This window comes from Leptodactylus fuscus, chromosome 5 (assembly GCF_031893055.1).
Source record: "Leptodactylus fuscus isolate aLepFus1 chromosome 5, aLepFus1.hap2, whole genome shotgun sequence".
NCBI lineage: Eukaryota > Metazoa > Chordata > Amphibia > Anura > Leptodactylidae > Leptodactylus > Leptodactylus fuscus.
In genome coordinates, this window is record NC_134269.1 from 115,814,261 (window position 1) to 115,839,346 (window position 25,086).

The window sequence follows — 25,086 nt, forward strand, 5'->3', positions numbered from 1 at the left end:
TGCAGTCTGACAACTAAAGCTGTCAATGCACTTTAGATGTCAGCTGAACAATATCCATTCTGATCTCTTGTCCCTGGCCCCCATACATATAACTCCTTGGTTTAGCAGATCTTGCATTTATATGGAGACTGGCAGTGGCTTATGGCCCATGAGAACAAAAGGAATGCAACATGATTTCATCATCGAATTCAACATACCTGACCCCTCTGAAGACAACGTTTGCCACTGGAGCACAGTTGGGACACATAAGATGGTCAGTCAGTCCTGCTGAAGTTGCCAGGTTTGGCTGTCATTAGTGGCCAGCTATAGATCCAGCAATTTAAGGGTCCATTCACACGGAGTAACGCGAGGCGTTTTTTGTGTTTATTTTGTGCTTATTTTTACAGCTGCAAAAAGACGTTTCCATTGAGTTCTATAGTAAAGTACGCCTGAAATTTTACGTCCGTTATTTTACGGACGTAAAATTACGGACGTATTTTACTATAGAACTCAATGGAAACGTCTTTTTACGGCCGTAAAAATAAGCACAAAAAACGCCTCGCGTTACTCTGTGTGAATGGACCGTAACTGTATTCTGAACTTTCACTATACTTTAACATTTTCTTGTGGAGTCCTATTTCCAGAAATTAAGGCTTTACCTTATTATTTTTATTATAATTTTTTACTAAAAGCATTCACAATTGTAGTAAATCTGAACCAAAGTACAGTACACAAGGTACTCATTACTTACCCGATTCATGATCATACCACTGATCTCCAAAACAGACATATCGGCTTTCTTACAGTCATTGCCCTCCCACACTATAGCACTGACTTTCTCAAGACCTGGATTACTGCTATGCAGCCAAGGTAAATGACTCTATGAAGAAGAAAACATTAAAATGTATCATTATCTGCTTGAAATACAGTGCAAAGGTTACCATTATGTTTTTGGAGACCAATGGATTCCTACAAAGGAATATCCTTTGGGAATTAAAGTTCATCTGATCAATATAAGTCAAGGATAAAACCAGCTGTTAAACACAACATGCAAAAATAAGTCTAGACACTATATGTAGAACATTTCGAGAAGGTTAAAATCAGCTTGTTTTCAATCAGTTTAGATTATGAAAGAGCAGGGAAGCAGGAAGGACCATATAGAAAGTTGTACTTTAATTATCTTGCAGAATAGTAAATTCACATAATACATTATTATAACTTTATATTTGTTCAGTAAAGTATCAATCCCCCTTTTTGGGAGCTCACTACACCAGAACCTAATGTTCCATTCATTCAGCTGTGGCTAGTCTAGGAAATAAAGGTTAGCACAAGGACAGTGTTTTTCCTGAATGAAACATGGTAGTTTCATCAGACTGTGTAGGGACACATTTTTGGACACTCCAATATTCTTAACTCTTAAAGAATGTAAGAATTTACAGCAAAAGATATGCCAGGAGAGGCGAGGCAGCAATCCAAACACTGATTAGAAGTAGCAGTTCACTCTTAGTTGACTATTGTCTGCTAACTTTAATAAAAAAAAAAATGTCCACCACTAGCCAGACTAAATTCTGTGAACTTTCTCTTCAAAGCTCTGCGGAAAGAACCGCAATGCGATCACGCAGTGGTTCTTCCAGCAGCGCTTTATCACTGCGTTTACGGCCCATGGGGCCTTAGCCTAACTGAGCTGTTTCTAGGGAAAACCATCCACATTTGGAGATGGCTCTGGTTTCATGTAAAGGCTGACCAAAAAACAGAAAGATATCACTAGTTAAAAAACACACAGGGTAAAGAAATTGAGCTTTCCCGCCTGTGTTTTAACTAATGTTCTCTACATTTGTCTAGAGATAGATCAGTGATCTCAGGTGTACAGGACAAACTCTCCCAGGCAATGCTTAGTTAATGCATTGTTAATGGGAACTTTGTAGCGGTTTTCTATTAAAAGGAAGTAGGATTAGTTAAGCATATTACAAAAATGTTTACCAAACAACGCTGAACACAATGGCAAAAAAAAAACAAAAAAACACTCAAAGAGTGAAAGAAATGTGTACCTGATGAAATGGATCATCTCTGAATTCCCTCTTCATGCACAAGTTTCCATGATTCGTGTCCGCATCGGTCTCACTGCTGCAGGATGAGCGACATTCGGCACAGTGCAGTAGGTCTTCCCAGAGAACATCCTCAGTTTCAGATTCTGGTCGAGTACTTTCAGAATCCTGTCGAGAACTTGAGCAGCGAGAACTACAACTGGTTCCTGATTTTTGAATGTCCTAAAAAAAATATTTCCGTTATCCAACATTTGTGTCATATTGTGTAAAAAAAAATAAATAATAAAAATAAATCTTATATCTTAATGCCACAAATAGGTGAAAGGTATGCCTTAAAAGGGATTTTCTGAGATATCTTTTTTGTTGGCCTGTATTCAAAATAGGTAGGGGTTTTATACACCGCGCCCACACCGATCAGCAGTTTGGGACCGCTGGCTATGTGATGGAAGCAGAGCTGCAGTATTGTCAAAATTTCACTATACAATGTTCACAACCCTTTGCTTCCAGCAAAGCTTACCAAGCCTGCCCACTGATTAGTACTGGGCTGTGTGGCAGACCCCACCTATTAGATATTCAAGAGCTCTCCATGACTTTAGAACAGCTCAGCGACTTCAAGCAACACTAGTACATATTTGGTGCTTATTGTGAAAATTGTATCAAAACAGATTTTATTTGCTGGCCTTGTTTTCTTAGTACCCACAACCATCCCAGTTACATACCCTCACAGATGACCTTCCTCCATTATACACTGTAGTATTATACCTCAGTCGTACAAAAAATAGCACAAACAAAGGACACCATAGCATTTCACATCATCGAATATGGGCAAGACAATGGAAACAATACATCCTATATGTAAATAAACCCCGCCAACAGCATCAATGATTTTCTCTTATTTAGCAAGTCGATTGTGCCACCACATATTGCTCCAGTGACATTAGGAATTAAAGATACAGAACACAGATATATTTAGAGCGAATTACATCTTGAATTGAACATTTAATTATTCTACTTCAGCAATTAAAGCCAAAAGACGCAAACATCATGCCATACCTCTCCGGGGACTGAAAGTTATTGACCTAAGTAAATGAAACAAAGGAGACATCTAACCTGATTCTCTGATATTAAAAGAAGCTAAGCCCCCGCAATTACATATGAAAATTCACTGGAAAAGGAACAGAGAACTTAATATGACTATGAACGCCTTATGCAGACGACTGAGTACATTGGTCATGGACACACAGTATTTTTTTCACAGCAAGGACTATCAACACCATTTTCAAGGACCTGATTCACCCATTGAGTGCAGCAAAAAGCTGCATTTAGATGGCTCTCTGCTCTTTGTCTCTGGTTGGGCTGGTCTGAGATAGCTCATATTAAAGAGAGAAAACCCAATTTTTTTTTTTCCAACCGACTTACCTCTAGTAGATACCACTAGAACTACAAATTTTAGTATACACTACATTGCCAAGTTTTTAATGCATACCATAAAATCATTGAGTTTTAATTTGAGAACAATTATACAAAGTTCTCAATGGCTTTTTTTTTTTTTTTAGTGATATCTAACTAGGTATGGATACTTGTCTATCAAAACCACCTACAAAACACCACCACATGCAAAGCAGCAACATTCTACGCAACCTGGCAGTATACAGTGCAACCTGTAGTGCAGGCTGCACAAGATATCGGCTATAGAGAGAAAAAATAACAATAAAAAACAAAACAAAAAATAATATATATATAAGGGTTAGTTCACATGTGAGTGGAATTTGACACGGTGGCTGCCTCAGATTCCGCTCCAAAAAACCGCTAGCCGTGACCGGATTAGGCCTAAATGAATGGGCCTAGTCGGTAGGGAGGTGTTGCGAGGCGAATGTCCGCGGCTGAATCCACCTGAAGAAAGGGCATGTCGCTTCTTTATTCCAAGAGCGGGAACAAACTGCTTGTGGAAAAAGGAAATGACCGGCTCCTGTTGATTTCAATGGGAGGCGTTTTTTAGCCGGATTCTGACGCGGATTCCATGTGAACTAGCCTTAAAAGTCAATGTGAACCCTCCATAAACCACAACAAATCATGCACTTTGGTAAAGGTGAGATAACCTCTGCTAGAATTCTATTTTGTCTACAAAGCTTAAAGGAGGAGGACTGATTTTCTACCTCAGTTGTATAATGCTTTTTGTAATGATGAGGTTTTCGGTTCCTAAGCATGCTGTCACCATGAGAGCGGTCCATACTACGCCGTGCCGTGTATCCTGTGCTTGGGTCATCTTCACTGGAGACCTCATCTGAGATGTTTGCAGGAGACCTCGGAACATCCTGGATAGCAATAATTGTGTGTGAGTACATGAAAATCATTACATAACACAAGTTTTTCAACAGTTCACATACATTTGAAGTGTCTGGTTAATCTGTCTGAACAACCAACACATTCCAAGGAAATACTGGAAGTCAGGGTGCCTTTATTCTGAAGAGACATGTATTTCTGCACCACCTGGAAAGGATTAGTTACTCATTTATACATACCAACCAACCATACGACAGTGGTATTACCTCAATCAAAATTCAGATACAAATTAAAAAAATAAATTATGTTTTAGAAATTACCATTTTGGTTTTATTGTACATTGTCTTGGTTTGCGCCTGATGTATCCGGTTTGTAGCTGCTGCCCATGTAGTTTCCTCAGAGTGGATTGGTTCACTTTGAGGTTCATGTACTTGAACCCCATCCTCGCTGCTTTTACCTGTTAATCTCCCTTCTAATGACACATAACCGTTGTCAGTTTCTGTAGATTTGTCGATGGAATTTTTGGCTTTCTTTGAACTGAAGTGAAAAGGGTCATAAAAGGTAAAAGATAAAGTTATCACATTGATAAAGAAAACACAGCTAGAGCATCAAATTAAGTCCGGACACTAGATGACCGACAGTATATTACTTATTAAAATAATCTAAATAAAATCATTTATTAAACTAGTATATGACCATCCCAACACCATAATTGAATAAAAGGATAAAATATTTTAAATCAGACTAAAATAGAAAAAGTGGTTTCAAGCAAATAAATAAAAGAAAACATATCAAAACCGAGGAGCCTGGTGATTTGCATCAACTTTTAGTGGGACTATAGTGCGTAACTGCGATAATTTATTCCATATTACAATGATGTACATGGTAAATAACATGTGGTTATTTCAATAAAGAAGCTTGTTAGGCTGTGTTGCACAAAGTTGAAAAGTGCGTCAGAAAAAGCATTTTTTTTAAATTTTATTTTTTTTTTTTTTTTTAAAGGCCACGTGCTATTAAATCTTGTACAGTGTTAAACTTGTGTGTTTTACCTTTTAATTCAGTTATCATTGACTAAAAAGGCAAAACGCTAAAGTTTCTTTAAAAAGCGTTGTGTGAACACTGTACAAGATTTAATATCTTGTCCACAAGTACAAAATGCTAAATGACACACTTCATTTGACTGCCACTGTTCCCCTGAATTTTTTTTTTTTTTTTAAATCCACCAATTCAAAAGATATGGCCCTGATAGCTTAAAGGTAAATGTAACCTTATTCATTAAGTGGGCAGTAGAGCAGCCTTTAGTGTTTCTCAGAGAAAATAAAAGGATAATGCCCACTCAGTGAATAAGACATTAATAAGATTCCAGGGACAATACCTTTTGGAGAGAGAAAGATAATAAATATTATAGATATATAATTTATATTAACTAATTTGTTTATAGGGTCACAACAGAAATCACATGATCTATGTAATTTAGTATTGATTGTGGTGACAGGTCTTCTTTAAAGGGGTTGTCCTAGGATAAGCAGTATTCTGCAAGATGGCTGGGGAAAGTGAGAATTACATATATAAATATAGCCACAGAAACCCATTCTCACCTGTCCCCAGTGCTCTGGTGACTCCCACCAAGGTCTGTTGCTGCTGCTCCTGGGGTCTTCCACCAAAACAAGACCTGTAACAGCAGGATCGGACCATGGTGGAAGACAATGGGTGGAAGCACTAGGGACAGAAGAGTATGATTCCCCCACCACCACCACTTTCCTCGCCCCCTTGCATAAAAAAACAAAACAAAAAAACCCCCCGCTTATCCTGCATAACCCCTTTAAGTGACCCAGTTGAGTGTCTTCAGTAGGTTCTCTACAACATGTTATGATATGGAGCATACAAGTCTTTTATTACAGATGAATGACTCACAAATACCAACAACAGAAAATGTCAGACAATATCCTGCTCACAAAAACTCTGATAAAGTTCATATGCTATGAAATTTGCAATATATATATATATATATATATATATATATATATATATATATATATATATATATATATTAATACAGTACAAAAATTTACATAAAGAATTTGTCTACTTAGTTTTATTCTGAAGCTATAATTCTTTCAATGTGGACTCAAAGTCAAAACTTAGCAAAAACTAAGGATCGAATATAAGAAAGTAAAAAAAAAAAAAAAGCTGCAAGATCAGACTACTCCGTGTTTGGTCGCAGTCTGTAACCATAGGGACATCTAAGTCTGCACAGCAGCTACAGACCAATACGATAGGATTTTAATTTTTAGTCTACAAGTAAATTTGATAAATTTTCTAACATTAGTAATATTAACAGACCTAGTTTATTATTAAAAATCAATATTGGCACTCATTAAAAAGTGACAACATGTTAGGCAATGTCCACCACAGAGTGCGTCTAAAATAATGGACGAAAAAATAGAGTCCTTCGGGATCCATTGCAGTCCATCATTTGACAGATCTATATTACGGTTTAATCCTACGACGGACCCCTGTTTACATCTTGGGAGACAGATTTGCATATTCTTCCCAAGGACCCCTTAGTGGTAATTAACCAATCTGTAGCCCATGCAATGCAGTTCTCAATTTGGAATCTTTTATATGTATTATACTAAACTTGATCAGAATTAGTAGAGCACTCACGACAACAAACACAAATAAGCAGCACGAAGACTGACAGAAACATAACATGTAAGAGATAGACAATATTCCTTCTACTGACAAGTTGACTTTTTGTGCATTTCCAAACAGAAGGAAATTAGATCTAAGCCTGCCAACCATAAACTATGTATGAGGTGCTGTGCCAAACGCATTTCTGTTTCACAGCCCCTTTAATTTTTAAACAGGTACAATTTCAAGTTCAAATGAATAAACAATCCAGCTAATGTCTCGTCCTCAGACTTCAGTAGCTCCTTCACCAAAAACTTATTTTTACAATTTTATTACAGCATAAATATGTTTTTACAAGTCATTTAAAAACCAAAACACATGCTGTTCAATCCATTCAGTTTCACAGCCGACTTCAGTTAATTTAGTGATTTTTCATTATATGATTTAAAGTGGTTACACTGTCGATAAAAATTATTTTAAAAATTCTTAGAATGATGCACGATTTATTTATTTATTTTTTAATTAACCACCATTTTGACATTTTTCTAAATTATTGGCTGGAAACGCCCGCAAAATAACCTTCAAATCCAAAAAGGATACCACTAAACATGTGCCACGAATGAGTATGACAGTTGTTCTTCTAATGTAATTTTTTTCTTAAGGAAAATTGTTATTTCTAGGTTTATGGCAGGCAAGTACATAGCTCATATAATATATTTTGCATGTAAACTATGATGCCAATGATTTCCAGAGAAGGGATACTGCATCTCTCCAAGAAAACAAAGCTTGGAATAAATACAAACCCTGATAAAAAGAAAGCAGCATGCCAGATATCTCTGAAGACTGCGCCAATACTGTGAGAGGTGCTTGTACCGTAGTTCTGCAAAGTCCCCTCCTGTGTATTATCTGTGGTACTAGAGCCGTCGCCTTCCCTATGTACTTCCAAGTGTGCTGCTTTTCTCAATTTCCTTCAGCAGAAGAGATGAAAAAGTGGGAGGGCCTTCATCATTGACTTGCAATGGGGCAATGAAACAATGGTTGTAGCTAGGATACTTTTACAAACGTAGTGTAGATAAAAAGGGACAATGGCTCATTTCTTGCCATGAGATTGGATTTTGAACAATTCCGTTGTATGTTGAATCTAGTTCAGACCCTAACATGGCTCTGACCATAAACCCTTTACAGGAATGTACGGACAGAGATGTGCAATGAATGCTGATCCTTACCTGTGTAAGGGTGCATTCACACTGAGTAAACGCTAGCTTATTTTGTAGAGTAAAATTACACTTGTAAATTTTGCTATCCCATTGACTTCAATGATATTTTTTTACAAGTGTAAAAATACGCCTGTAAAAAATACGCCTGTAAAAATACGCCTGTAAAATGTCATTGAAGTCAATGGGATAGCAAAATTTACAAGTGTAATTTTACTTTACAAAATAAGCTAGCGTTTACTCAGTGTGAATGCACCCTAATGCAGCATTCACTAAACCGAAAATGTGGGACAAGGATATAACCAGATTAGAACTATCCATTTTGTTAACCGCTGTGTTAAGCCTCAGATGTCAAAATCTTATCCACCTGAAAATACTGGCATGTCACAGGGACCTGTACACCACATAGTACATTGCTGAGACAATCCATTCTGAGGTCAACACCAGCTTAAAGAGGACCTTTCATCAGATTGGGCACAGGCAGTTCTATATACTGCTGGAAAGCTGACAGTGCGCTGAATTCAGCGAACTGTCGGCTTTCCTGATCTGTGCCCCGGGTAAAGCGCCATCGGTCCCGGTACCGTAGGGCTTTACAGTCAGAAGGGCGTTTCTGACAGTCGGTCAGATACGTCCTTCTTCAAAGTAGCGCCTATCGCGCTGTACAGTGTGAGCGGGGAGGAACGCCCCCTCCCCTCCTGATAATACTCGTCTATGGACAAGCACTGTGAGCAGAGGGAGGGGGCGTTCCTCCCTGCTCACACTGTACAGCGCGATAGGCGCTGCTGTGGAGAAGGACGTACCTGAAAGACTGTCAGAAATGCACTTCTGACTGTAAAGAGCTACGGTACCGGCACCGATAGCTCTTTACTCAGGGCACAGATCAGGAAAGCTGACAGTGCGTTGAATTCAGCGCACTGTTGGCTTTCCAGCAATATATAGAACTGCCTGTGCCCAAATCGGTGAAAGGTCCTCTTTAAATGCCTGTGTACCAAAAAAGTACATCTACTTACAGGCACTTAATATTTAGGATGTGATACATGCCAGAAATATTATTGTTTTATATGAACGAATGTCAGCTTAGAAAATGGCCAATTTTATTTTGGAAAAGAAGGTAAATAATCTAAATTATTCTTTTGTATATATTGTATATTTCTATAAACTGCTCTTGTTCCTACATCACTATTATACAACTGAACTATTTGGTTTTACACTCCTTACCAGCAATCTAAAGGTCCGTCTAGTCACCTCCCTTTTGTTACTCTTTTTTTTCACTAACTTTTTTAAACTATGGAATTTTTTATTTTTTTTTTCAAAAAATCTTTCTGGGGGGAAGCGGGCATATTGAGGGCATACTTCTTTTCTGTATTCCCTGCATGGTCAGTACATTATGGTGTGTGCACCTTATGATGGTTATAATGAATGATGTAGTACCATCCCTCATCCGGAGTATAGGGAATAAGCTTACAGAGCCTTTTTTTGTGTGCATAGGGTTACTATGCTACCTTATCTGCCTGGCCACCGTACTATTACTGTACAGCATAGGACCTTCTCGTTCTTGGCTTTCACTTACAGAGTCAGATTGCTCTGATTCTGGAAAATTAACTCCTCAGTTGCTGCAATCAATGCTGAGTGGTTGGAGGAAGGTGTGTGGGGAGGGAAATCGCCTATTTGGGGTTTTAAGAATTACTTTTAGTGCAAGCACTTTATATGGAGTAGTTTAAATTGACTTCTATCCATCATGTCACCCATTTCCAAGACACTTTTATGGACAGTGGACTGCTCTTGTGTCATTCCTCATAAATATTAAACCTTGCATCTTTTCTCTCAATCTGCCCGAATTAAAAAACAATATTTGATACAGCTATATAAGGCTGTACATTCAGACATTACTTTCCGTAAGATCGCTTTGCATATATACACCAAACATATGTCATAAATTAACTATACGCCTATGTATTTACATATGTCTGCCATTGACATCTAGTAAAAATACACCAAACAGTATACATTATATAGTAGTAGTAGTAGTAGTAGTAGTAGTATTGAAGTGCAGATGATTAAGTTTTTGTATGCTTAAAGCATACCAGCAAAATGGATGGTCATCTGGTATACTTTTGGCTCAGTACTGTCAAAGACAATAGTCTAGGTATAAGCATCTTGTCTTGTACTCTATAGTAAGATACAAGATCTATAGCTTCATATATATATTTCTATAGTTTAATTTAAGATAGATAGATGGATAGGTCAGTGGGCAGCCGCATAGCGGTAAGTTTAACATAGTGTTCTAGTGTTCTGTACCTAGCCCTATCCTGCTATGTTCTGCAAAGTAAAAATAAATGAATGACATCTAATAAAGTCTATATAATGTGTCACTACCTGTATTTCTAAACAAAATGTATTGTAAATTTCTAGTCCATGGGGGTAAGGCATTAAACACATTTCTATCTGGGAAAAGCAATTTACAACCCTTATTTAACCCTTTGAATGTCCTATGATGCTATGAATTATGAACACACCTATATATACACATTGAAGCTTCCATCCATATAGCATCCAAAGGGTTAAAAGGACAGCTGCCACACTAAAGGTCATTAGTAATGAAAAACGTTCATGCATGAAGAAAACACACATTAAAAACAAACTGGGGTCCCCCACCCTTTTACCTCCTTCTTTTTCCACCTATGACTGGAGGTGATTTTACTGTACGTGTAGATACGATCTGACAATGAACTGTTCCAAGGAGTAACATTAACCATATTGGTCCAACAACTTCGGTAAGTGGTACACAGTGAGGTCCAGGTGATATGATGAATAATACTACTGAGGCAACTGCAAAACAGAAGCAGAGACATTTGTAAAAACTCATGCACTCCAACTGTATCTAAATACATGCCAAACATACATGATGTAAAAGATAGAAAAACACCGAGCACACTTTATAGTGTAGATAGTCTATTCACCTTTTTAGATAATTGTAATGAATGTATCAGACCTGGTGGCCTCTCACCTGGTTTGGTTGTGACAGCGTTCACAACTCCGTACTAAGGTGTATATGATACCAGGTATGGGGAGCAGCACGTCTCAAAGGCACCAGTTGTGTCAACCGGGGAAACAGCAGAGGAATAGGGCAGCACGGCGCTCACAGGTCCAATAGATTTTATTAATAAGAAGAATTGCACTAGTGCAATTCTTCTTATTAATAAAATCTATTGGACCTGTAAGCGCCGTCCTGCCCTATTCCTCCAAACATACATGATGGGGACAACATAAAATGTTAGTATACGTTCGAATCTCATAGTTATACATGGTTCGCAGAGGAGAATGGTAGATGGTGGGCACCAAGCATTGTTCAAGATGCAGGGCACTTCAGAGATAAATCTGTTGTCCATAGGTTACCATTGCAAAAAATAAAAATAAAAGGCGGAGTAACTTTGCATTACACTGTGCATGAAGCATACCACTCTTAGCCACTGTCTATAGCATCTTGTGTGTGGACTGTGAAACAACACAATCAGGCTCCATTCACACAGAGTAACGTTGGCGGTTTTTGTGCTTATTTTGTGCATAACGCCGCGTATACGCCGCGTTTGCACCGTTCAACGCGACCGCAAAATAGTGCAGCGCAAACGCGGCGCTATATGCCAAAATAAGTACAAAATAAGCACAAAAAACGCCAACGTCACTCTGTGTGAATGGAGCCTAAGGTTGTGTGCAGAGCTTTTCTGCGCTGGTTCACATACACAAGATGCTATAGACAGGGTTAATTGTATTGCCAATGTGCAATCTACTGGCACATGTACTACCAGACCGCATGTTAGACAGTTGTGGCTTCTCACAGAATCAGACTACTGTGACAGGCTAACAGTTATAATTACAGGTAATACAGTGTTTTCTATTGATCAATGTATGTACAATATATGATAGGAACTTTAACTGCTGCCTTCACCTAAATGATCAAGTCTCCATAAAATGAAGGAGCACCTCCTCTGTCTAAAGGCCCCATATTGTGGAAACACACCTTTTTTGTTGCAGATTTTGCTGCAGTTTTTTGAGCCTAACCCAAGAATGGATACAAAAGGAAAGGGAAATATATAGGAAACTCTTATACTTCTCTCTACTGTTCAACCCATCCCATTCAAAAACCCACAGCAAAATCTGCAACAAAAAAAGCTGCGTTACCGCAACGTGGGTCTTCAACCTCTAACTGGACTACACCATTAGGTCAAGGACCCATGTTGCAAAAACACAACTTCTTTGTTGCAGATTTTATTGTGTTTTTTTTTTTTTTTTCTTTTAGACAAAGCCAGGAGTGGATTGAGCAGAAGATAGAAGTATAAGAGCTTCCTATATATTTCCCGTACCTTTTGAAGCCAAATATGGCTGGTTCTCAAAGAACCGCAACAAAAAAATCTGTGTTTCCGCAATGTGGGGTCTAAGCATTAAAAGGGAATTTTCAGGATTAATTTATGGCATATCAGCAGGATATACCTTATACCTATATGGTGTAGGGATCCTCATTCTGGAGACAAGTCATAATGCCATAAATGAGGAGAATACCCCTTAAGTACTGTATACACATGGATGTAAAGGGGTTATCCAGGAAATACAACTGGATCCTCATTCATATATAACCATTGTGATGTTCTGTGTCCTTTCTTTAGGCCGCTGATTGTTCAGGACTTCCACTGGAACAAGACCCTGAGGACTTGGAAAGAGACACAAGATCATGAGGGCAGGAGTGTATGGTTTTCGTTGTTTTCTTTTTTCAGCTTGTCCTGACCCCTTGCAGAAAACTGTATTTCCTGCAGAACCCCTTTAACATAGTAATAAAGCAGAAAATTTGGTATATACAACACAGTGCTGGAGTAGTCACACGAGAGACCAATGGTTGTTACAGACTCTAATCACATACTAAGTGAATCCATTGGATTCCTACAACCCTCCCCCAAATAAAATAAAAAAAAAAAATAAAAAAAAAAAAGCTGAATGCACTCTACATTTTTCTAAACACCTGATATGACAAAATCTTCACTGCATATGTGAACAAAGCCTTAGGTAAGTAAAGAACGCTTTCAAGGTAGCAACCCTTCTAACATGCATACACAGAGAACTTTCATCAGCCCGGTATTAATAAAGAGATCATTTCAGAAATCTACCAACATTTCTCCTTCCCATAAAATATACATATGAGATAAATTGAAGCATTTTCAGATTTCATGCCTGTAGATGGATAGATACAGATTTCCCAGAAGCAATGAGTCCCCACAGAGATTGTGCGCTATTCTGTATGCAAAAACCACCCCCCGTCTTAATATTTTAATCCAGACACAGGGGGCGATTTCATCAAGGCAGCTGTTTTAATTGTAACCTCAATAAATATAAAGCATATGTGCAGGCTAAAAATAAGTTACCATGGAAACAGATACCAGTAAGGGAATGCAAATAAAAGCTACCCAGCCGCTTCCAAAAAGGTCACACATACTAGTCACTTCATTGCACCATAAATTATTTCACGTGCTTTCATTTAATGTAGCACAGGTCACCATAGGCCGCCAAATCAATAGTCTGCAGAGACCATGCAGGACTGGATTCTAATTGAAAAGCCTTTGCAGTTGAATTTAGAGCAAGATGTGCGATATGAAAAAGAATGGCTTACATTATACACATAGAAACATGTAAATAAAATACCAGAGAACCCATGAAAATGGTAGCCCTGAGGTAATTCCATAGACTGGATATATTGTCATAAAGCCACCAAGCAAAATAAAAAGATATCCGGAACCAGCAATACAAAGTAGCGGTATTATTTATCAAGTTCTAAAGACAAGGCCATACATAGCAGCTGAAATAGGACCAAAAACCAAGCTGGTGTGTGGCTGTCATCTATTCAGAAACTGCCACAAATTGTCGTAAAACCAGGAACGGTCCTTACAGTTTTCAAGATCTCAGCTTAAAGTAGCTGTCTCACAAAGGAGAGGTTTGTCCATATGCCCTAACAGAGCATATGGATGCCGGAACCCCTACTCTCTAATGGAACAAGTAGCGCACCAGTGTGTCCATCACACGACCAGGACAGATTTCAGTGTTGTAGTCAGAAACAGAAGATTCCATACAAGGACAGAGATTTTTTAAATAATGAAGAATCAATATACAAAAATATAGTATAGCAGAGATTTTCATATCCAAAATATAGTATAAGGGCGGGTTCACATCTGTGCCCCAGTCTCCACTTTTAGGTTACTGTTTTCTGCTGACAGTAGACGGAAACCCGGCAGACAACAGCGATGAAACAGTTTTTTGTTTTTTTTTTAACCGGACACAAAGTCTTGCATGTCCGACTTAGTGTCCAGTTAAAAAAAAAAAAACAAAACTGTTTCACCACGGAGAGCACAAAACACTCACGTGCGGACATTTTGCAAACCCATTCAAATGAATGGGTTTGAAAAGTGACTTCAGGTTTCAGTCTCCTGTCCAGTTTCTTGGGCAGGAGATGGAAACCTAAAAGTGGAGACCGGGGCGCAGGTGTGAACCTGTCCTAAAGCAGATTTATTTTTTTATTTTTTATTTTTTTTAAATTTATTTAGCCAAAGCCTCGAGTGGATTTAGAAGTGATTCCTTTATACTTCCCATTACTTTTCAAGCCACTCTTGACAAAAAACCCGAAACAGCTTTTCAACAATGTGGCATTTCAGTTTGATTTGCTCATACAATGAAAATATTTATGTGCTGAAATTTAAGGATGAACAAGGATTACGGTCCCTAAATTTTTTTCTATAGTACCAAGTTTATTTTTAATGTCTTGTGACAGAAGTATCTGGTGATTGTAGTCTACTTATCCAGCTTACATATAGTCATAAAGCCAGTTTTTTCACTGTGCAGCTCCCATATTATTTTAGCTCTCATTTAGGACGGTTTGGTTATTCTTGTATACAAAGACTTCTCCATTGGGAGTTGCAGATTTCTATCTTGTTACAGTTCTTTCCTCACCAAACAATAAAGCCTCCACTGTCTATACAAAAGCTGTTCATAACATGAAAAGGGAAGCAGTTGTAAAGGCAAAGACATATGTTTACTGATCACCACGAGGGAGAGCTCCGGAAATTGCTTGCTGCATGGTACAGCGACAAACTGCGCAGAGAAATTTCTCGGCATTTCAATGAGTAATATTCATTTGCATCATATGTATGAGATTTCAGATGTGAAAAGGCACCTGAATTTTCAGTAACGGCTGGCAATAAAATTGTTTATCTGTGGCTTGTTCAGAAGACTGTTAGCAATCTTGGCTATGAGTCACTCTCTGGCGCGCCGCTTGTTTTCTATATACAAACTGAGCACTGAAGCCAACATTATAAACATCTATTACTCGATACAACAAAGACAAAAAGCCAATTAAAATAATTGTATTAGATTCTGTTCACATCTGCGTCACAAGCCCCCGTTATAGACCCTGTCACAATTGACAGAATATAGCATGCAGCACTATTTTTTTCCTGCAAACTGAGTAGAACTTAGCGGAACTTGATGGACTTCTAAGTCAATGAGCAAAACTGGGCATTTCTGAAGTCTGTCAATGTGACATAATTCTTGCTATAAATTAAATATAGGTTACTATATTATTATATATACAATTATATGTTATGAATAACATAATAACAAATGACAAGTAGTAGTTCTGCAGTGTTTTGCAGAAGCAGGAGACAGACATGGATCCAGGTGCTAGGCATGGGTGAAGGAATCAGCAATAGCATATTTTTATGTACTTTGATGACTACCTTGCTTAGCTTTAAAAAAAAAAAAAAAAGCTGAATGGTCGATTTAAGCATACACCTTTGATTTTACATTATGACTTAGCAGAAAATAGTGGCTCAGTAATGTATACCTAGAGTACTAGTGTATTTATAATGCTACTAAAATAGAACTCAAAGTATAGCTACATACATAACATAGTATTATACAATTACTCCCTGACATGCAGATGCCAAAGCAAAGTATGTTGTGAACCATTATGAATGTTTGCACAACAGCATTGGGTTCCATACACACTATATAGGAAGCAGGAAGAAAAAGCTTAACTAGCAATCACAAAGGTAAGCAGTGGAATGAAAGGTGTCTGTCACAGACTACATAGTCACTGCTTGACCACAATGAATAGAGTGCCTAAAGCACAAACACTTCTAGTAAACTAGACCAAATGTGAAAGTCCAGGGAACAGAAATGTACAGTAAATAAAAAAACTAATATAGCAACACTTCATGTGCCTACACCTTACCTTGAAGGAGATATAATAGAAGCAACCAAGAGAAAATGACCTTTGAGGTTACTTGAAGCCACCATCTAAAGAAAAATGGAAAAAATACAACTCGAACTATTCCTTTCCTTGTGAGAGATGTCCATGGACTTTCTGGTTTTGCTTTTGCAAAAGCAGACCCTTGAGGGAAAGAGAATAATTTTAATTTATGCAAGTTAAGAATAACAATTCTAAATGAACAATATTTAAAAGGCGTTAGTTTTAGAAAAAAAAAAAATTTTTTTTTTTTTTTTTTTAAATAAAAACAGTACTATACCTACCCACAGGTTATGTTTGGCAGTACAGCTCAGACAGAAACAATTTAATGTTTAATGGAGTCTAGCTGCAATACCATCCACAGCCTTTAGATAAATATGGCGCTGTTTCTCAAAGAAAGCAGCAATGTTTTTCTCATCCTGGATAACAACTTGCAGGTCATGTGCGTGCTGTTTAGAAAACTACTTATTAAGTTGGCAGAAAAGTTCACGCACAAAACAAAATGACTTTCTCTTTCTTTGCAATCTCTGTAGGTAATGCGTGCTCAAAGTGAGTGACATGACACACCTTCTGACTTTCTTAAGAAATGTTGCTCAAGACTGTAGAATTATTCTGGATATTCTGGTTGATGACAAATGATGACAGAAAGTACATTAGCAATGCCCCCACCTCTAAACAATAGGATTAATCCAGCAGCGGCTGTGCATCAGGTCACCTGACAGTATGTGAAAACCTTCTGTAAGCTTGAACTTGTTTGACATCTCTCTTTTCATTGTGATGAGAGAGTAACTTAAGCTGCTAATAGTAACACAATCACATGGAAGAAAGAGAATTAAAATCTCTGTTAAAATACTATACCTCTCACAAGATCCACGTCAATGAGGTCTGGTTTTACATGACCAGTTTTCTTTGGCTTGTTTCTTAAACCCTATGCAAACAGGTAAAAGACAAATATCACCAACCAGAGTTTCCTTCAAAATGCTGACAGTTACATAAAACAAATTTGTTACTATGAACACAAATGTGTGAGACTAGAAGTTATCTTGCTGGGGACACATGGGTCCCTACCTTTTCATAGGTTGACAGCAACTTGCCTATACAACTAGTGGGGAAGCACCAAAAATCAAAAAGTCTATTACATCAAATACGGTAATATGGCTCTTTGTTTATTAACAGGGTACAAAGTTCTGGCAATGCTATGGCATCCCTACTGCCAACAGTTAGGGAACCACACGCAAGGGACAAAGAGGCATCAGCTAAGGAACATTGTATTAAGATATGTTGGATGTAGATTTTGTAGCCCTTACAGAATCTACAGGGGTTGTTAGCAGCTTTCCAATGACTATCAATGGCAAATTATCACAGGGACTTAGAACATCCCCCACCCCATTCCCTTCTCCTACTGCTCTGCTGTTATAACGTAAAGGACTATATAATAGTCACATTCTGACAATGTGGTCACCACTGCAGAGCAGCAGACAACAAGCATTTTTGTGATCATTTCTTTCACGAAACCAGACAACTACTTTAAAGTAGGGGAGTACTGCACTGCAAAGAAATAAAGAAAGGTTCTGCATTAAGTTTACTTTGGATAAACGCAACTTTAATTTTTTTTTTTTTTTTTTTTTTTGCATGTATTAGTTTTGGTAAGAAACTGAACAACCATTACAAGGAATTGTCCAGAAAGGGGGAGGGTTGCAAGGTCAGGAAAGGGGAGGAAAAAACCCCCCCCCCACACAACCCATACTCGCCATCCCTGGTGCTCCGGTGTCTCCCACCGAAGTCCAGTCCAGTCACTCTGGGTTCTTGTTTTGTTGGAAGTTCCTGCTGAGGCCAAATTGGTGTCCTAAGGAAAGGAAAGGGGATGTCATAGGCGATGTATACGAATGACGTTCCGTTTCCTTTACTTAGGCCACTGAAGCCTCGATGGTCACATGCGGCGGGGACTTCTGTCATAACAAGACCCGTGAGACAGGACTGGTCTATGTTGGGAGACACTGGAAGCCCTGGGGACAGGAGTAAGGTTTTTTTTTTCCTTTATCTTCCCTGGCCTCCTTGCAAAAAGAACAGTTATCTTGGACAACCCCTTTAAAAACCACTAGAAAGAAAAGACATCGTATGGAATGGAAGGAGCAGCTAAGTTTTATGTTCAACATATTTAAAAAAAATTTAATGAGGTTTTTCTGTTATTCTCTATATATTAAAAAAATTCCTAAAACTCCTACAGTTCTGACTCTGACCACTGACCCAAAAATATGCAGAGATTTCCAGTTTTCTGTAGGAGAAATCTTTGAAGCAGCAATCTAACTTACCAGCAACACTGATGATCACAGTTATCATGTACATACAAATAAGACACAGAATCCACCAGTCACAACGTATCTACTTTCCTCTCTACACAATGACCTCTGCCATGTCACAGAGCATGACTACAAAACTCTGCCAAACCATGCTCCAGACCATTGTGTATATGGCACATTGTCCACTTCCGGAACACAAGAAGTCACAAACTATTTTACTCTTAGAGGCAAGAGTTGGATTTCCAAGACTTTTAGGATTTAAATAGGACCTTTCACCACCTTCTAGTTCTTAACCCCTTCCCATCGGTGATATTTTCCGATCATCATTTTTGACTCCTCGCCTTCCAAACTCCATAAACTTTTTATTTTTCCATTCATAGAGCCATATGAGGGCCTAATGTTTACAGGACAAACTGTTGTTCTTAATGGTACCATTTATTGTTCTCTAAAATGTACTGGGAAGTTAAAGAAAAATTCAGGGTAGAATTGGAGAAAAAGTGATTTTGTACGGTTTTCTTAAGAGCTTCATTTTTTTTGCCATTCACTGTGGAGTCAAAATTACATGTCTATGTTTTGGTGCAATTCTTGTAAAACCAAATTTATGTAGTTTTATTTGCATTTTAGCCCCTTAACAAAGATCTAAAACGGCAAAAAAATGTTTTTCTTAAAGTTGCCGCATTCTGACACCCGTACCATATACAGTCCTATGAAAAAGTTTGGGCACCCCTATTAATCTTAATCATTTTTAGTTCTAAATATTTTGGTATTTGCAACAGACATTTCAGTTTGATATATCTAATAACTGATGGACACAGTAATATTTCAGGATTGAAATGAGGTTTATTGTACTAACAGAAAATGTGCAATATGCATTAAACCAAAATTTGACCGGTGCAAAAGTATGGGCACCCTTATCATTTTATTGATTTGAATTCCCCTAACTACTTTTTACTGACTTACTGAAGCACAAAATTGGTTTTGTAACCTCAGTGAGCTTTGAACTTCATAGCCAGATGTATCCAATCATAAGAAAAGGTATTTAAGGTGGCCAATTGCAAGTTGATCTCCTATTTGAATCTCCTCTGAAGAGTGGCATCATGGGCTACTCAAAACAACTCTCAAATGATCTGAAAACAAAGATTGTTCAACATAGTTGTTCAGGGGAAGGATACAAAATGTTGTCTCAGAGATTTAACCTGTCAGTTTCCACTGTGAGGAACATAGTAAGGAAATGGAAGACCACAGGGACAGTTCTTGTTAAGCCCAGAAGTGGCAGGCCAAGAAAAATATCAGAAAGGCAGAGAAGAAGAATGGTGAGAACAGTCAAGGACAATCCACAGACCACCTCCAAGGAGCTGCAGCATCATCTTGCTGCAGATGGTGTCACTGTGCATCGGTCAACTATACAGCGCACTTTGCACAAATAGAAGCTGTATGGGAGAGTGATGAGAAAGAAGCCGTTTCTGCACGTACGCCACAAATAGAGTTGCCTGAGGTATGAAAAAGCACATTTGGACAAGGCAGCTTCATTTTGGAAACAAAAATTGAGTTGTTTGGTTATAAAAAAAAGGCGTTATGCATGGCGTCCAAAAAGAAACAGCATTCCAAGAAAAACACATGCTACCCACTGTAAAATTTGGTGTAGGTTCCATCATGCTTTGGGGCTGTGTGGCCAATGCCGGCATCGGGAATCTTGTTAAAGTTGAGAGTCGCATGGATTCCACTCAGTATCAGCAGATTCTTGAGAATAATGTTCAAGAATCAGTGACGAAGTTGAAGTTACGCCGGGGATGGATATTTCAGCAAGACAATGATCCAAAACACCGCTCCAAATCCTCAGGCATTCATGCAGAGGAACAATTACAATGTTCTGGAATGGCCATCCCAGTCCCCAGACCTGAATATCATTGAACATCTGTGGGATGGTTTGAAGCGGGCTGTCCATGCTCGGCGACCATCTAACTTAACTGAACTTGAATTGTTTGTCCAAAATACCTTTATCCAGTATCCAGGAACTGATTAAAAGCTACAGGAAGCGACTAGAGGCTGTTATCTTTGCAAAAGGAGGATCTACTAAATATTAATGTCACTTTTCTGTTGAGGTGCTTATACTTTTGCACCGGTCAAATTTTGGTTTAATGCATATTGTACATTTTCTGTTAGTACAATAAACCTCATTTCAATCCTGAAATATTACTGTGTCCATCAGTTATTAGATATATCAAACTGAAATGGCTGTTATAAACACCAAAATATTTAGAACTAAAAATGATTAAGATTAATAGGGGTGCCCAAACTTTTTCATAGGACTGTATATATATATATATATATATATATATATATATATATATTTATTATTTTATTAGCTTTCTAGGGTCTTGAACCTGCAATTGTTTGATCACAAGTCTCACAGACTACAATACAACTTTCACAATGTTATTGCGGAATGTCTACTATAGTAATATCCTTATTGCAGGGCTGGTAGCCTTCAGAAGGCTCCAGACTGCCATGGGAACAGGTCAGCACCTGAGATCTGGGGAGCCGCTCTGTAACGAGAAAGTCATGGGGCTGATTAGGGGCGTTCTTTTTAATTGGGGTGAGAGGCCAACAGCCACCATAACAGTATGGTGGAAGTTGGGAAGGGGTTAATATCTGTTAATAGGCACTGCTCCAATGATCCTGTTGTAGCTGGAATTTTATCATTAGCTCCAACTGTAACTGAGAAATCAGTGAAGCCGATATGCTGCTCACATGCACGGTTAGATGGGAAGTGTCCGACAGGTGTAGGAAAGAGGGCGAGATTCAGAGGTGGCTAGTGTCAGAGCACAAAATCTCCCCCTCTTCCTGCTTCTTCCTACCACCGCCCTCCTGACAGTACAGAACCTAAATAGCATATCAGGCACCAAAACTAACTTGGCAATGGTGGGGACTATGGAACAGCAACTATTAAAGAGTATCTTTCACCACTTCAATAAGTTCAACTCTTTACCTATGATGTGCTGATGATAACAGCCTAATATGCGTTTTAGTCTCTCTACTGTCAGGAGAGCGGTGTCAAGCATTAGCAGATAGGAGGGTGATTCTGAGCTCTGATACTGGCTGCCTCTGACTGGAGAGCTGAATCACACCCCATGTCTGACACTGACTTCTGATATTACAGAGCTTAAATAGCACATCAGCATCAAAATGACCTGCACTTGTTGCTCATGAATAGTGGGGCCTAGAGATAAAATTCCAACTACACTGGAATCAGTGGAGCGGTGCTAAAAACATGAATTGGTGGAGGTGGTGAAAGGTCCTCTTAAAATGAGGAAAAGAGCTGGACTTAGAGGTAGAGGTGTTGAAATATCTTCTTTAAATCCCAAACTGTACTAAAGTGATAATATATATCTGCCAAGTCAGTGTGCAATGATTTCAACATTTTATCCTTCCCCTTAGACTTCTTGTACTACCACAAGGATGTTATGTATTTTACTTAAAGTAATAACTACAATGTATGAAAACTGTTCCTACAGCTTTTTGGCACAGCTAGTTCAGAATAAGAAGAATCCTGCTCTTCATACAACATGTTTAAATTTCATCCTGGGATATCTATTGAAGATATATACTACCCTAAAGCTAAAAAACATTAAAAGAACAGGGTACACAAACTAAACTTCACACATTTATATATGTGAGAATAGAAGTACATATACAAGTTGTCATAAATTGTCAAATCCTTCATAAACATCATGCATTGTGGAGGAAAACACATGCTGCGTAGAACAAGTCTACTAGCCTTCAAAAGAGACTGATGCTGTGGCCATTCCATTGTAATGTGCATGATAACTACAGTTAGTAGATCTAGAGCAATGTAGATCTGTCACCAAGGAGGATCACCTAGATCAGATGTACCCAATGTGTAAACCAGGAGCCCAAATGGGAGGTCAGTGGTAGATCTGTTATAAATGTGATCAATTATACAAAGCTGTGCTGCTTTGGAGGCAAATGGGGTTTGCAGGATAAAAAAAAAATCAGAACAATGTTGTCCTCAACATCTGGAGTCCAGGCTGAAACAAGAATTGGGCACATCTAACCTGGACATTTGCCTGTTTTAAAGAAGAAACGTGGTGAAACTCTGCTAGCTGAACAAATGTTACTGTAGTCTAACATGCAATTATCCAAACTCAAGTCATTCCCAGAAGTAGTCACACATATTATCGGAGTACAAACTGCAGATAGTGTTAGACGCAGATTAATACAATTACAGGTTTACAATTATCATTTCATCTGAGTAGTACTGCAATAGTGATATGAGGTATCAAATCATCTCCAGTTAGACACCACAAAGTTCACACTATGCAGATCTGCTCTACTTACCAATCTAATGAACTGCATACAATCATAAAAAACACCATCAAAGGAGGAAGTATTTGGGGTTAAAGAGTTCATTATAAATGCTGTGACCATTATAAAAGGTTACACATGTCCTAAAACCTGATAAAAGTGAGCAACAATAAATTACTTTATAAAACAAAATATACTGCTACACTTGGGCTAGCTTCTATAGGTGATCAGACTATTGGACTTTATTATTAATTTTAATGAGGAATAATAAAATCATACTTTTATGGGGATTTGTGTTTTTCGGTGTGCTATTCATCTTCAATCAAATAAATAAATATTTATGCAAAAAACACACACTCAAACACATGATCTAAAGATAAAGAAATGTAGTTATATTTTTAATTTACTAAATTAAACAATACCATTTAATTATACATTATCGGTGTAATATGTGGCATTGTTCTATACATAAAAGCCAATACTAAAAGAAGCCATAGTATTTACCTTGATTTCCCTTTGTTCCACAGATTTTTCCCATATTTGCTGGTCATAAGCTCCAATCTAAAGAAAAAAAAAATACATGTGAGATTAAATTTTCACCTTATAAGGTGGGCAATGTACAGTTTAAGGCCTTATTCACACAACAGTAAAAAAAAATGGTCATGTGTGGATCGGTATTTTAATCATTGGGTTAGATTTTAACAGACAAATGGTTTTACATCCGAGTTATAGCCATCGAAAATTGATAAGTGGGCTGGATCAATAACAAAACAAATCAAAAAAGACCAATAAAATTCCATTTTTTTTTGTTGTTTGTTTTTTTAACGGTCCATTAAAAATGGATGTAAAATGAATGGACAATGGCAATTTGTTCACTGTTCATGGGCAAGAAACTTACAAACAGAGTCATGTGAATATAGCCTTACTGCATCCTGTATAATGCAGCAGTTAGCAAGCCGTGGCCCTCTAGCCATTGTGATACTGAAACTTCCTAAATGCCCTGACAGGATGTATCTGTCATAGCATGTTGAGAGTTGTAGTTTCACAACAGTTGGCACAGCTTGTTGACCCCTGTCATAATGGGTTTATTATTAAAATATAGGCACATCAACAAAAAGTACTCAACCAATGTGATAAAAGTTAATTTTGCATAATAGAAGCCAGATTAACTCTCTCATCATAATGGTTTATTTAACAGAACATCTACAGAGGAGAGATGCCATTAGAGAATATCATTACCTACAGAAAACTACAAGCTCTATTAACAACAAAAGTAGAGATTGAACGCCAACAGGCATGTTGTCTAAAATAAAACCTTTACTCAGGATGCCTCACATTTTCACAGGAGGAATTGTACCATTACAGAACGTACTATTGTTCTAGACAGCTGCAGATATCACGTTATGAGGAAATGGAACATTGCACAATCCAAAAAAATGGCAATAAAGTTCATCGAGCCTGAGGCACAGACCTAACATTAAAGTGTAGTCTTACCACAAATCTGGTTCCATACAAACGCCTGGTTCAAATCTGCATTGGGGCCATTCCGTTCCCCTATCCACATGAAACATGTGGAGAGAATAGTCCTACAAGCAGCACTTTTCCCTCCTCATTTTTTGAGCGGAAACCACACGAACCTCTTTATAGTCTATGGGGTCCACAGGTTTCCTTAGGTAACCACTTTTTTATGTGGATAGGTTTACATTTGGGTGTCCCCAAGCAGATTTCTCAAATGGAAACCCAAACAAAGATGTGAACCAGGCCTAACTCCAAGAGCACAGAATAAACAAATGTCAGTTTTAGCAAGTTTTCATTTTTATCAGAAATTAATGAATGACAATGACATGACATTCAAGTGTTAGAGATGGGCAAACCATTTTGTCAGGAGATGGGTTTGAACCAAATAGTTCAGGTTTTTAACAAAGCCATACAATTGGGGATTTGTCTCATACAAACTAAAATGGCTACCAAGAAATGCTTTGCGGTACATTATTAAAAGGTGGAGGGGGAGATGAAAAAAA

The 25,086-nt window shown here is 38.0% G+C and overlaps 1 protein-coding gene across 5 annotated transcripts in view; it reads right to left on the minus strand.

Annotated features, from left to right (window-relative positions):
* PHTF2 (putative homeodomain transcription factor 2) overlaps positions 1 to 25,086 on the minus strand; it is a 78,348-nt gene that overhangs the window by 15,779 nt on the left and 37,483 nt on the right. For 2 of the 5 annotated variants that reach the window (XM_075274100.1, XM_075274101.1), the window contains exons 3-11: positions 23,570 to 23,626; positions 17,298 to 17,367; positions 16,425 to 16,583; positions 10,819 to 10,984; positions 7,745 to 7,909; positions 4,628 to 4,844; positions 4,181 to 4,339; positions 2,028 to 2,246; positions 731 to 859 (exon numbers count right to left, since the gene is read on the minus strand). In XM_075274100.1, the coding sequence (XP_075130201.1) occupies positions 731 to 859; positions 2,028 to 2,246; positions 4,181 to 4,339; positions 4,628 to 4,844; positions 7,745 to 7,909; positions 10,819 to 10,984; positions 16,425 to 16,583; positions 17,298 to 17,367; positions 23,570 to 23,626 (1,341 nt within the window). Of the gene's footprint in view, positions 1 to 730; positions 860 to 2,027; positions 2,247 to 4,180; positions 4,340 to 4,627; positions 4,845 to 7,744; positions 7,910 to 10,818; positions 10,985 to 16,424; positions 16,584 to 17,297; positions 17,368 to 23,098; positions 23,201 to 23,569; positions 23,627 to 25,086 lie in introns of those variants that run through there. The other 3 variants (XM_075274102.1, XM_075274103.1, XM_075274104.1) reach the window with 3 other exon arrangements.